Source organism: Taudactylus pleione, unplaced genomic scaffold (genome assembly GCF_031769625.1).
Source record: "Taudactylus pleione unplaced genomic scaffold, aTauple2 ptg001351l, whole genome shotgun sequence".
Taxonomy (NCBI): Eukaryota; Metazoa; Chordata; class Amphibia; order Anura; family Myobatrachidae; genus Taudactylus; species Taudactylus pleione.
This window is the reverse complement of record NW_028285751.1, coordinates 4,967-20,312: the sequence shown is the minus strand read 5'-3', so window position 1 is coordinate 20,312 and position 15,346 is coordinate 4,967. Positions and strand designations below refer to the sequence as shown.

General features: G+C 50.1%; 1 protein-coding gene across 1 annotated transcript in view; it reads right to left on the bottom strand.

Moving 5' to 3' along the window:
- Positions 1 to 13,511, bottom strand: part of LOC148443018 (cystathionine beta-synthase-like) — a 129,326-nt gene extending 115,815 nt beyond the window's left edge. Inside the window, exons 1-3 of the mRNA XM_088463375.1 lie at positions 13,435 to 13,511; positions 4,794 to 4,928; positions 2,996 to 3,065 (exon numbers count right to left, since the gene is read on the bottom strand). Coding sequence (XP_088319501.1) covers positions 2,996 to 3,065; positions 4,794 to 4,928; positions 13,435 to 13,461 — 232 coding nt within the window. The 5' untranslated portion in view covers positions 13,462 to 13,511. The remainder of the gene's footprint in view (positions 1 to 2,995; positions 3,066 to 4,793; positions 4,929 to 13,434) is intronic.
- Between the last annotated feature and the right edge of the window lie 1,835 nt (positions 13,512 to 15,346).

Below are 15,346 nucleotides of genomic sequence, written 5' to 3'. Positions count from 1 at the left end.
CCGCTATAGTATACACACAGTGAGGACACGCAGCCGCTATAGTATACACACTGTAAGGACACGCAGCCGCTATAGTACACACACACAGTGAGGACACACAGCCGCTATAGTATACACACAGTGAGGACACGCAGCCGCTATAGTATACACACACAGTAAGGACACAGCCGCTATAGTATACACACAGTGAGGACACACAGCCGCTATAGTATACACACACAGTGAGGACACGCAGCCGCTATAGTATACACACAGTGAGGACACACAGCCGCTATAGTATACACACAGTGAGGACACGCAGCCGCTATAGTATACACACACAGTGAGGACACGCAGCCGCTATAGTATACACACACAGTGAGGACACGCAGCCGCAATAGTATACACACACAGTGAGGACACGCAGCCGCTATAGTATACACACACAGTGAGGACACGCAGCCGCTATAGTACACGCACAGTGAGGACACGCAGCCGCTATAGTATACACACACAGTGAGGACACGCAGCCGCTATAGTATACACACAGTGAGGACACGCAGCCGCTATAGTATACACACAGTGAGGACACGCAGCCGCTATAGTACACACACAGTGAGGACACGCAGCCGCTATAGTACACACACAGTGAGGACACACAGCCGCTATAGTATACACACAGTGAGGACACGCAGCCGCTATAGTATACACACAGTGAGGACACACAGCCGCTATAGTATACACACTGTAAGGACACACAGCCGCTATAGTATACACACTGTAAGGACACAGCCGCTATAGTATACACACAGTGAGGACGCAGCCGCTATAGTATACACACAGTGAGGACACACAGCCGCTATAGTATACACACAGTGAGGACACACAGCTGCTGCGCTCCCTGGCCTCGCTCAGTGTGATATATATAGAGGACTATGTATACTCTGTGGCTAATCATTGATAATGTTACATCTGATCAGTGCTCTGACAATACTAGGCTGGATTCTTAGCACACAAGCGACATAAAGCCAAATAATAGAATTTAATTACAGAAAGCCTCCAGCACTATACTGATAATGTGGCTAATAGCGGAAAATAACGTAATCGTGCAAAGTGTATCCACACTCTAGTGTGTTACTGTGTGACCGCCAGATGGGAATGAGACCTCTCCCCCTAGTGTATTACTGTGTGACAGATGGGAATGAGACCTCTCCCCCTAGTGTATTACTGTGTGACCGCCAGATGGGAATGAGACCTCTCCCCCTAGTGTATTACTGTGTGACCACCAGATGGGAATGAGACCTCTCCCCCTGGTGTGTTACTGTGTGACAGATGGGAATGAGACCTCTCCCCCTGTTGTGTTACTGTGTGACCGTCAGATGGGAATGAGACCTCTCCCCCTAGTGTGTTACTGTGTGACAGATGGGAAATGAGACCTCTCCCCCTAGTGTGTTACTGTGTGACAGATGGGAATGAGACCTCTCCCCCTAGTGTGTTACTGTGTGACCACCAGATGGGAATGAGACCTCTCCCCCTAGTGTGTTACTGTGTGACAGATGGGAATGAGACCTCTCCCCCTGTTGTGTTACTGTGTGACCGTCAGATGGGAATGAGACCTCTCCCCCTAGTGTGTTACTGTGTGACCGCCAGATGGGAATGAGACCTCTCCCCCTGTTGTGTTACTGTGTGACCGTCAGATGGGAATGAGACCTCTCCCCCTAGTGTGTTACTGTGTGACAGATGGGAATGAGACCTCTCCCCCTAGTGTGTTACTGTGTGACCGATGGGAATGAGACCTCTCCCCCTAGTGTGTTACTGTGTGACCACCAGATGGGAATGAGACCTCTCCCCCTAGTGTGTTACTGTGTGACCACCAGATGGGAATGAGACCTCTCCCCCTAGTGTGTTACTGTGTGACCGCCAGATGGGAATGAGACCTCTCCCCCTAGTGTGTTACTGTGTGACCACCAGATGGGAATGAGACCTCTCCCCCTGGTGTGTTACTGTGTGACAGGTGGGAATGAGACCTCTCCCCCTGGTGTGTTACTGTGTGACAGATGGGAATGAGACCTCTCCCCCGGTGTGTTACTGTGTGACAGATGGGAATGAGACCTCTCCCCCGGTGTGTTACTGTGTGACAGATGGGAATGAGACCTCTCCCCCTAGTGTGTTACTGTGTGACAGATGGGAATGAGACCTCTCCCCCTAGTGTGTCACTGTGTGACAGATGGGAATGAGACCTCTCCCCCTGGTGTGTCACTGTGCGACAGATGGGAATGAGACCTCTCCCCCTGGTGTGTTACTGTGTGACCGTCAGATGGGAATGAGACCTCTCCCCCTAGTGTGTTACTGTGTGACAGATGGGAATGAGACCTCTCCCCCTAGTGTGTTACTGTGTGACAGATGGGAATGAGACCTCTCCCCCTAGTGTGTTACTGTGTGACAGATGGGAATGAGACCTCTCCCCCTAGTGTGTTACTGTGTGACAGATGGGAATGAGACCTCTCCCCCTGGTGTGTTACTGTGTGACAGATGGGAATGAGTCCTCTCCCCCTGGTGTGTTACTGTGTGACAGATGGGAATGAGACCTCTCTCCCTGGTGTGTTACTGTGTGACAGATGGGAATGAGACCTCTCCCCCTGGTGTGTTACTGTGTGACAGATGGGAATGAGACCTCTCCCCCTGGTGTGTTACTGTGTGACAGATGGGAATGAGACCTCTCCCCCTGGTGTGTTACTGTGTGACAGATGGGAATGAGACCTCTCCCCCTGGTGTGTTACTGTGTGACAGATGGGAATGAGACCTCTCCCCCTGGTGTGTTACTGTGTGACAGATGGGAATGAGACCTCTCCCCCTGGTGTGTTACTGTGTGACAGATGGGAATGAGACCTCTCCCCCTGGTGTGTTACTGTGTGACAGATGGGAATGAGACCTCTCCCCCTGGTGTGTTACTGTGTGACAGATGGGAATGAGACCTCTCCCCCTGGTGTGTTACTGTTGGGTTAGGGTTACGCACCATCACACTGCTGTAAGATTTCCTCTGCGGTGCTGTCGTAGTGAGCTAGCGGATTGCTCGGGTTCCGGTACTAGGAAAGAGAAGTCAATATTATACACTGCAAAGTAACAATCGCCTCTCTGTGCCTCACACACCGACTCATCACCCATATCACCTCCACAGCCTTCAGAGGTATTCCCACAGGTCTCTGTGCCTCAGACCTCCCCCCAAAAATCACATTCTGTGCCTCGTTACTTTCTGTGCCTAATTACACCTTCTGTATCATCAATCACGTGTATCCCACAGCCTCCCATGGTGTGCCTCATACTATATACCATTGTGTGCCTCCTGCTGCCATCCCTTATCCCCATTCTGTGCCTCGTTACTTTCTGTGCCTAATTACACCCTCTGTATCCTCAAAAACGTCTATCCCACAGCCTCCCATGGTGTGCCTCATACTATATACCATTGTGTGCCTCCTGCTGCCATTCCTTATCCCCATTCTGTGCCTCATGTTACTTTCTGTGCCTAATTACACCCTCTGTATCCTCAATCACATGTATCCCACAGCCTCCCATAGTGTGCCTCATACTATATACCATTGTGTGCCTCCTGCTGCCATCCCTTATCCCCATTCTGTGCCTCATGTTACTTTCTGTGCCTAATTACACCTTCTGTATCCTCAATCACGTGTATCCCACAGCCTCCCATGGTGTGCCTCATACTATATACCATTGTGTGCCTCCTGCTGCCATCCCTTATCCCCATTCTGTGCCTCATGTTACTTTCTGTGCCTAATTACACCTTCTGTACCCTCAATCACGTGTATCCCACAGCCTCCCATGGTGTACCTCATACTATATACCATTGTGTGCCTCCTGCTGACATCCCTTATCCCCATTCTGTGCCTCATGTTACTTTCTGTGCCTAATTACACCTTCTGTATCCTCAATCACATGTATCCCACAGCCTCCCATAGTGTGCCTCATACTATATACCATTGTGTGCCTCCTGCTGCCATCCCTTATCCCAAATCTGTGCCTCATGTTACTTTCTGTGCCTAATTACACATTCTGTATCCTCAATCACGTGTATCCCACAGCCTCCCATGGTGTGCCTCATACTATATACCATTGTGTGCCTCCTGCTGCCATTCCTTATCCCCATTCTGTGCCTCATGTTACTTTCTGTGCCTAATTACACCTTCTGTACCCTCAATCACGTGTATCCCACAGCCTCCCATGGTGTGCCTCATACTATATACCATTGTGTGCCTCCTGCTGCCATCCCTTATCCCCATTCTGTGCCTCATGGTACTTTCTGTGCCTAATTACACCTTCTGTACCCTAATCACGTGTACCCCACAGCCTCCCATGGTGTGCCTCATACTATATACCATTGTGTGCCTCCTGCTGCCATCCCTTATCCCCATTCTGTGCCTTATGTTACTTTCTGTGCCTAATTACACCTTCTGTATCCTCAATCACATGTATCCCACAGCCTCCCATGGTGTGCCTCATACTATATACCATACTATCCCACAGCCTCCCATGGTGTGCCTCATACTATATACCATTGTGTGCCTCCTCCTACCATCCCTTATCCCCATTCTGTGCCTCATGTTACTTTCTGTGCCTAATTACACCTTCTGTATCCTCAATCACGTGTATCCTACAGCCTCCCATGGTGTGCCTCATACTATATACCATTGTGTGCCTCCTGCTGCCATCCCTTATGCCCATTCTGTGCCACCATTGAGTTTTTGGTTTCCCTTACTGTGCACCAGTAGCCCCCCCCACTACAGCCCCCTCACCCGTACCTGATCCAGAATGTGAGAGTTGGGAATTTCATTCTTCAGCCGCCACGCAACTCCCACGTGAGACTCTGGCGAATCAAAGCGGGCGTTAGTTGGAGTGCGGACAATCTCTGCTCCCAGAGCGCGGAGGACATCTACCTACAGAGACGGGAAACAGGTTCAACTCATCCTTCCATGCAAAGGTCATACAGCCATGTGTCATTGCTCCATGGCAAAGTGCAAAGGTCATACAGCTATGTGTCATTGCTCCAAGGCAAAGTGCAAAGGTCATACAGCTATGTGTCATTGCTCCATGGCAAAGTGCAAAGGTCATACAGCCATGTGTCATTGCTCCATGGCAAAGTGCAAAGGTCACACAGCCATGTGTCATTGCTCCATGGCAAAGTGCAAAGGTCATACAGCCATATGTCATTGCTCCATGGCAAAGTGCAAAGGTCACACAGCCATGTGTCATTGCTCCATGGCAAAGTGCAAAGGTCACACAGCCATGTGTCATTGCTCCATGGCAAAGTGCAAAGGTCACACAGCCATGTGTCATTGCTCCATGGCAAAGTGCAAAGGTCACACAGCCATGTACTGAATATAAATAAACTAACATGGCACGCAGCCGGAGAACAAGATCGTAAATGGCGTAATGCATTACCCACGCCCCTATAGAATGTCCCCTGCCCTGCATTACCCACGCCCCTATAGAATGTTCCCTGCCCTGCATTACCCACGCCCCTATAGAATGTTCCCTACCCTGCATTATCCACGCCCCTATAGAATGTCCCCTGCCCTGCATTATCCGTGCCCCCATCGAACGTCCCCTGCCCTGCATTACCCATGCTCCTATAGAACGTCCCCTGCCCTGCATTACCCACGCCCCTATAGAACGTCCCCTGCCCTGCATTACACACATCCCTATAGAACGTCCCCTGCCCTGCATTACCCATGCTCCTAAAAAATGTCCCCTGCACTGCATTACCCATGCTCCTATATAATGTCCCCTGCCCTGCATTACCCGTGCCCCTATATAATGTTCCCTGCACTGCATTACCCACGCCCCTATATAATGTTCCCTGCCCTGCATTACCCACGCCCCTATATAATGTTCCCTTCCCTGCATTACCCATGCTCCTATATAATGTCCCCTTCCCTGCATTACCCATGTCCCTATATAATGTCCCCTTCCCTGCATTACCCATGTCCCTATATAAAGTCCCCTTCCCTGCATTACCCAAGCCCCTATATAATGTCCCCTGCATTACCCATGCCCCTATATAATGTTCCCTGCACTGCATTACCCACGGCCCTATATAATGTTCCCTGCCCTGCATTACCCGTGCCCCTATATAATGTCCCCTGCCCTGCATTACCCATGCTCCTATATAATGTCCCCTGCCCTGCATTACCCATGTCCCTATATAATGTCCCCTTCCCTGCATTACCCATGCCCCTATATAATGTCCCCTGCATTACCCAAGCCCCTATATACTGTTCTCAGAGACGCATTAAGGAGGCTGTGTCACGGATGACATATAATGGAGGTGATGCAGATTTGCGTGTGTCCTGCAACTGAGCGCAGGTCTCTAAAGACGATGCACAGACGCTGGCAACTCCCCTTGCAGAGTGGATCTGGGCGTTGGCATCACACATAAGCTGGTGGTGATGCCTTCGGGACGTGGTGACGGAATTGCGAGCCAAATAGTGCATATGCGTAATTATGCCCGTTTCCAGGTGCTGGTCCAGGTGTGCGCAAGTAATGATGATGGCTCAGATAGCGGCGTTCAGGCAGCAATAGGCCAGTTACTATAACATTGTGCTGCCCCACCTCTGGGTGCTCAGCCATAGCACTATAACCAGAGGGACGTCCTGCCAGGTAATAGGCCAGTTATTATAGCATTGTGCTGCCCCACCTCTGGGTGCTCAGCCATAGCACTATAACCAGAGGGGCATCCTGCCAGGTAATAGGCCAGTTATTATAGCATGGTGCTGCCCCACCTCTGGGTGCTCAGCTATAGCACTATAACCAGAGGGACGTCCTGCCAGGTAATAGGCCAGTTATTATAGCATTGTGCTGCCCCACCTCTGGGTGCTCAGACATAGCACTATAACCAGAGGGACGTCATGCCAGGTAATAGGCCAGTTAGTAATCAGTCAGTATAGCATTGTGCTGCCCCACCTCTGGGTGCTCAGCCATAGCACTATAACCAGAGGGACGTCCTGACAGGTAATAGCCGGTTATTATAGCATTGTGCTGCCCCACCTCTGGGTGCTCTGCCATAGCACTATAACCAGAGGGGCGGCCTGCCAGGTAATAGGCCAGTTACTATAGCATTGTGCTGCCCCACCTCTGGGTGCTCAGCCATAGCACTATAACCAGAGGGACGTCCTGCCAGGCAATAGGCCAGTTACTATAGCATTGTGCTGCCCCACCTCTGGGTGCTCAGCCATAGCACTATAACCAGAGGGACGTCCTGCCAGGTAACAGGCCGGTTATTATAACATTGTGCTGCCCCACCTCTGGGTGCTCAGCCATAGCACTATAACCTGAGGGACGTCCTGCCAGGTAACAGGCCGGTTATTATAACATTGTGCTGCCCCACCTCTGGGTGCTCAGCCATAGCACTATAACCAGAGGGACGTCCTGCCAGGTAATAGGCCAGTTATTATAGCATTGTGCAGCCCCACCTCTGGGTGCTCAGCCATAGCACTATAACCAGAGGGACGTCCTGCCAGGTAATAGGCCAGTTAGTAATCAGTCAGTATAGCATTGTGCTGCCCCACCTCTGGGTGCTCAGCCATAGCACTATAACCAGAGGGGCGTCCTGCCAGGTAATAGGCCAGTTATTATAGCATGGTGCTGCCCCACCTCTGGGTGCTCAGCCATAGCACTATAACCAGAGGGACGTCCTGCCAGGTAATAGGCCAGTTACTATAGCATTGTGCTGCCCCACCTCTGGGTGCTCAGCCATAGCACTATAACCAGAGGGACGTCCTGCCAGGTAATAGGCCAGTTAGTAATCAGTCAGTATAGCATTGTGCTGCCCCACCTCTGGGTGCTCAGCCATAGCACTATAACCAGAGGGGCGTCCTGCCAGGTAATAGGCCAGTTACTATAGCATTGTGCTGCCCCACCTCTGGGTGCTCAGCCATAGCACTATAACCAGAGGGACGTCCTGCCAGGTAATAGGCCAGTTACTATAGCATTGTGCTTCCCCACCTCTGCGTGCTCAGCCATAGCACTATAACCAGAGGGACGTCCTGCCAGGTAATAGGCCAGTTATTATAGCATTGTGCTGCCCCACCTCTGGGTGCTCAGCCATAGCACTATAACCAGAGGGGCGTCCTGCCAGGTAATAGGCCAGTCAGTAATCAGTCAGTATAGCATTGCGCTGCCCCACCTCTGGGTGCTCGGCCATAGTACTATAACCATAGGGACGTCCTGCCAGGTAATAGGCCAGTTAGTAATCAGTCAGTATAATATTGTGCTGCCCCACCTCTGGGTGCTCAGCCATAGTATTATAACCAGAGGGACGTCCTGACAGGTAATAGCCGGTTATTATAGCATTGTGCTGCCCCACCTCTGGGTGCTCAGCCATAGCACTATAACCAGAGGGGCGTCCTGCCAGGTAATAGGCCAGTTATTATAGCATGGTGCTGCCCCACCTCTGGGTGCTCAGCTATAGCACTATAACCAGAGGGACGTCCTGCCAGGTAATAGGCCAGTTATTATAGCATTGTGCTGCCCCACCTCTGGGTGCTCAGACATAGCACTATAACCAGAGGGACGTCATGCCAGGTAATAGGCCAGTTAGTAATCAGTCAGTATAGCATTGTGCTGCCCCACCTCTGGGTGCTCAGCCATAGCACTATAACCAGAGGGGCGTCCTGCCAGGTAATAGGCCAGTTAGTAATCAGTCAGTATAGCATTGTGCTGCCCCACCTCTGGGTGCTCAGCCATAGCACTATAACCAGAGGGACGTCCTGACAGGTAATAGCCGGTTATTATAGCATTGTGCTGCCCCACCTCTGGGTGCTCTGCCATAGCACTATAACCAGAGGGGCGTCCTGCCAGGTAATAGGCCAGTTAGTAATCAGTCAGTATAGCATTGTGCTGGCCCACCTCTGGGTGCTCAGCCATAGCACTATAACCAGAGGGGCGTCCTGCCAGGTAATAGGCCAGTTATTATAGCATGGTGCTGCCCCACCTCTGGGTGCTCAGCTACAGCACTATAACCAGAGGGAAGTCCTGCCAGGTAATAGGCCAGTTATTATAGCATTGTGCTGCCCCACCTATGGGTGCTCAGCCATAGCACTATAACCATAGGGACGTCCTGCCAGGTAATAGGCCAGTTATTATAGCATTGTGCTGCCCCACCTCTGGGTGCTCAGCCATAGCAGTATAACCAGAGGGACGTCCTGCCAGGTAATAGGCCAGTTACTATAGCATTGTGCTGCCCCACCTCTGGGTGCTCAGCCATAGCACTATAACCAGAGGGACGTCCTGCCAGGTAATAGGCCAGTTACTATAGCATTGTGCTGCCCCACCTCTGCGTGCTCAGCCATAGCACTATAACCAGAGGGACGTCCTGCCAGGTAATAGGCCAGTTATTATAGCATTGTGCTGCCCCACCTCTGGGTGCTCAGCCATAGCACTATAACCAGAGGGGCGTCCTGCCAGGTAATAGGCCAGTCAGTAATCAGTCAGTATAGCATTGCGCTGCCCCACCTCTGGGTGCTCGGCCATAGTACTATAACCATAGGGACGTCCTGCCAGGTAATAGGCCAGTTAGTAATCAGTCAGTATAATATTGTGCTGCCCCACCTCTGGGTGCTCAGCCATAGTATTATAACCAGAGGGACGTCCTGACAGGTAATAGCCGGTTATTATAGCATTGTGCTGCCCCACCTCTGGGTGCTCAGCCATAGCACTATAACCAGAGGGGCGTCCTGCCAGGTAATAGGCCAGTTACTATAGCATTGTGCTGCCCCACCTCTGGGTGCTCAGACATAGCACTATAACCAGAGGGACGTCCTGCCAGGTAATAGGCCAGTTATTATAGCATTGTGCTGCTCCACCTATAGGTGCTCAGCCATAGCACTATAACCAGAGGGACGTCGTGCCAGGTAATAGGCCAGTTACTATAGCATTGTGCTGCCCCACCTCTGGGTGCTCAGCCATAGCACTATAACCAGAGGGGCGTCCTGCCAGGTAATAGGCCAGTCAGTAATCAGTCAGTATAGCATTGCGCTGCCCCACCTCTGGGTGCTCGGCCATAGTACTATAACCATAGGGACGTCCTGCCAGGTAATAGGCCAGTTAGTAATCAGTCAGTATAATATTGTGCTGCCCCACCTCTGGGTGCTCAGCCATAGTACTATAACCATAGGGACGTCCTGCCAGTTAATAGCCAGTTATTATAGCATTGTGCTGCCCCACCTCTGGGTGCTCAGCCATAGCACTATAACCAGAGGGACGTCCTGACAGGTAATAGGCCAGTTATTATGGCATGGTGCTGCCCCACCTCTGGGTGCTCAGCCATGGCACTATAACCAGAGGGACGTCCTGCCAGGTAATAGGCCAGTTACTACAGCATTGTGCTGCCCCACCTCTGGGTGCTCAGCTATAGCACTATAACCAGAGGGACGTCCTGCCAGGTAATAGGCCAGTTAATATAGCATTGTGCTGCCCCACCTCTGGGTGCTCAGCCATAGCACTATAACCAGAGGGACGTCCTGCCAGGTAATAGGCCAGTTAGTAATCAGTCAGTATAGCATTGTGCTGCCCCACCTCTGGGTGCTCAGCCATAGCACTATAACCATAGGGACGTCCTGCCAGGTAATAGGCCAGTTACTATAGCATTGTGCTGCCCCACCTCTGGGTGCTCAGTCATAGCACTATAACCAGAGGGACGTCCTGCCACGCAAAAGGCCAGTTACTATAGCATTGTGCTGCCCCACCTCTGGGTGCTCAGCCATAGCACTATAACCAGAGGGACGTCCTGCCAGGCAATAGGCCAGTTAGTAGTCAGTATAGCATTGTGCTGCCCCACCTCTGGGTGCTCAGCCATAGCACTATAACCAGAGGGAAGTCCTGCCAGGTAATAGGCCAGGTACTATAGCATTGTGCTGCCCCACCTCTGGGTGCTCAGCCATAGCACTATAACTAGAGGGACGTCCTGCCAGGTAATAGGCCAGTTAGAAATCAGTCAGTATAGCATTGTGCTGCCCCACCTCTGGGTGCTCAGCCATAGCACTATAACCAGAGGGACGTCCTGACAGGTAATAGGCCAGTTACTATAACATTGTGCTGCCCCTCCTCTGGGTGCTCAGCCATAGCACTATAACCAGGGGACGTCCTGCCAGGTAATAGGCCAGTTACTATAGCATTGTGCTGCCCCACCTCTGGGTGCTCAGCCATAGCACTATAACCAGAGGGACGTTCTTCCAGGTAATAGGCCAGTTATTATAGCATTGTGCTGCCCCACCTCTGGGTGCTCAGCCATAGCACTATAACCAGAGGGACGTCCTGCCAGGTAATAGGCCATTTACTATAGCATTGTGCTGCCCCACCTCTGGGTGCTCAGCCATAGCACTATAACCAGAGGGACGTCCTGCCAGGTAATAGGCCAGTTATTATAGCATGGTGCTGCCCCACCTCTGGGTGCTCAGCCATAGCACTATAACCAGAGGGACGTCCTGCCCGGCAATAGGCCAGTTATTATAACATTGTGCTGCCCCACCTCTGGGTGCTCAGCCATAGCACTATAACCAGAGGGGCGTCCTGCCAGGCAATAGGCCAGTTAGTAGTCAGTATAGCATTGTGCTGCCCCACCTCTGGGTGCTCAGCCATAGCACTATAACCAGAGGGAAGTCCTGCCAGGTAATAGGCCAGGTACTATAGCATTGTGCTGCCCCACCTCTGGGTGCTCAGCCATAGCACTATAACCAGAGGGGCGTCCTGCCAGGTAATAGGCCAGTTACTATAGCATTGTGCTGCCCCACCTCTGGGTGCTCAGCCATAGCACTATAACCAGAGGGGCGTCCTGCCAGGCAATAGGCCAGTTACTATAGCATTGTGCTGCCCCACCTCTGGGTGCTCAGCCATAGCACTATAACCAGAGGGACGTCCGGCCAGGTAATAGGCCAGTTAGTAATCAGTCAGTATAGCATTGTGCTGCCCCACCTCTGGGTGCTCAGCCATAGCACTATAACCAGAGGGGTATCCTGCCAGGTAATAGGCCAGTTATTATAGCATTGTGCTGCCCCACCTCTGGGTGCTCAGCCATAGCACTATAACCATAGGGACGTCCTGCCAGGTAATAGGCCAGTTATTATATCATTGTGCTGCTCCACCTCTGGGTGTTCAGCTATAGCACTATAACCAGAGGGACGTCCTGCCAGGTAATAGGCCAGTTACTATAACATTGTGCTGCCCCACATCTGGGTGCTCAGCCATAGCACTATAACCAGAGGGACGTCCTGCCAGGTAATAGGCCAGTTATTATAGCATTGTGCTGCCCCACCTCCGGGTGCTCAGCCATAGCACTATAACCAGAGGGACGTCCTGCCAGGTTAATAGGCCAGCTACTATAGCATTGTGCTGCCCCACCTCTGGATGCTCAGCTATAGCACTATAACCAGAGGGACGTCCTGCCAGGTAATAGGCCAGTTATTATAGCATTGTGCTGCCCCACCTCTGGGTGCTCAGCCATAGCACTATAACCAGAGGGACGTCCTGCCAGGTAATAGGCCAGTTATTATAGCATTGTGCTGCCCCACCTCTGGGTGCTCAGCCATAGCACTATAACCAGAGGGACGTCCTGCCAGGAAATAGGCCAGTTACTATAGCATTGTGCTGCCCCACCTCTGGATGCTCAGCTATAGCACTATAACCAGAGGGACGTCCTGCCAGGTAATAGGCCAGTTATTATAGCATTGTGCTGCCCCACCTCTGGGTGCTCAGTTATAGCACTATAACCAGAGGGACGTCCTGCCAGGTAATAGGCCAGTTATTATAGCATTGTGCTGCCCCACCTCTGGGTGCTCAGCCATAGCACTATAACCAGAGGGGCGTCCTGCCAGGCAATAGGCCAGTTACTATAGCATTGTGCTGCCCCACCTCTGGGTGCTCAGCCATAGCACTATAACCAGAGGGACGTCCTGCCAGGTAATAGGCCAGTTAGTAATCAGTCAGTTTAGCATTGTGCTGCCCCACCTCTGGGTGCTCAGCCATAGCACTATAACCAGAGGGGCATCCTGCCAGGTAATAGGCCAGTTATTATAGCATTGTGCTGCCCCACCTCTGGGTGCTCAGCCATAGCACTATAACCAGAGGGACGTCCTGCCAGGAAATAGGCCAGTTACTATAGCATTGTGCTGCCCCACCTCTGGATGCTCAGCTATAGCACTATAACCAGAGGGACGTCCTGCCAGGTAATAGGCCAGTTATTATAGCATTGTGCTGCCCCACCTCTGGGTGCTCAGTTATAGCACTATAACCAGAGGGACGTCCTGCCAGGTAATAGGCCAGTTATTATAGCATTGTGCTGCCCCACCTCTGGGTGCTCAGCCATAGCACTATAACCAGAGGGACGTCCTGCCAGGTAATAGGCCAGTCAGTAATCAGTCAGTATAGCATTCCCATTCTATACATTACCTTTTCCATACTCATTTTCTCAGGCATCACGATGATACAGCGATATCCCTTCACCGCAGCCGCCAGGGCTAGGCCGATACCTGGGAAGATATAAATGGTAAACCAGGGGTAGGGATCATCCTGTACAGTACAAAGGACGGATATTAATGCAGGGATGGAGAACCTCAGGCCCGGGGGCCGTATAAGGCCAGCAGAATTATTTGGTCTGGCCCTCTGAGCTTTTTCCTGCTAGCCTCATCTGGCTACCAGGGTGCCTAGGATGACGACAATATAAAAACAACAAAAAGTGGCTGCGCGTTCAAATCATACTACAAACTAAATAAATGAAAAGTATAAAAATACAGTTTACTAATTTAAGAACTTAAAAATCACAAAATATAGTATAGAAATGATAAATGGACATAAACATATAAATTAGATAGAAATCTCTATAATAAAGATATTATAAACTGTATGATAGGTATAAAGAAAAAAAACACACAAAATAACAGAAAAAAAATGATTCATGTATAAATGGTCACTTTCCTGCTAGTGCGCTGGGATAAAGGGCAACAAATGCTGCAACAGTCCATGTAATCCACACTCTCAGGCCGCAAATAATGTTATATATATCAAAATGGCCCTCGGCAGAAAAAAGGTTCCCCACCCCTGTATTAAAGGACAGTATATAGAGGAGTGCAAGTGCCTATTATTATTATTATTATGTATTATAGGTGTCACTGCAGCCACCAGGGCCAGACAGATACTGGGGAGGAGCACAGCACATATCATCCTGTACAGTACAAGGGACACATGTTATATAGTACAGTATATAGAGGAGAGCATGTACCTATTATTATTATTATTATTATTATGTATTATAGGTGTCACTGCAGCCACCAGGGCCAGACAGATACTGGGGAGGAGCACAGCACATATCATCCTGTACAGTACAAGGGACACATGTTATATAGTACAGTATATAGAGGAGAGCATGTGCCTATTATTATTATTATTATGTATTATAGGTGTCACTGCAGCCACCAGGGCCAGACAGATACTGGGGAGGAGCACAGCACATATCATCCTGTACAGTACAAGGGACACATGTTATATAGTACAGTATATAGAGGAGAGCATGTGCCTATTATTATTATTATTATGTATTATAGGTGTCACTGCAGCCACCAGGACCAGACAGATACTGGGGAGGAGCACAGCACATATCATCCTGTACAGTACAAGGGACACATGTTATATAGTACAGTATATAGAGGAGAGCATGTGCCTATTATTATTATTATTATTATTATGTATTATAGGTGTCACTGCAGCCACCAGGGCCAGACAGATACTGGGGAGGAGCACAGCACATATCATCCTGTACAGTACAAGGGACACATGTTATATAGTACAGTATATAGAGGAGAGCATGTGCCTATTATTATTATTATTATTATTATGTATTATAGGTGTCACTGCAGCCACCAGGACCAGACAGATACTGGGGAGGAACACAGCACATATCATCCTGTACAGTACAAGGGACACATGTTATATAGTACAGTATATAGAGGAGAGCATGTGCCTATTATTATTATTATTATGTATTATAGGTGTCACTGCAGCCACCAGGACCAGACAGATACTGGGGAGGAGCACAGCACATATCATCCTGTACAGTACAAGGGACACATGTTATATAGTACAGTATATAGAGGAGTGCATGTGCCTATTATTATTATTATTATTATGTATTATAGGTGTCACTGCAGCCACCAGGGCCAGACAGATACTGGGGAGGAGCACAGCACATATCATCCTGTACAGTACAAGGGACACATGTTATATAGTACAGTATATAGAGGAGAGCATGTGCCTATTATTATTATTATTATTATGTATTATAGGTGTCACTGCAGCCACCAGGACC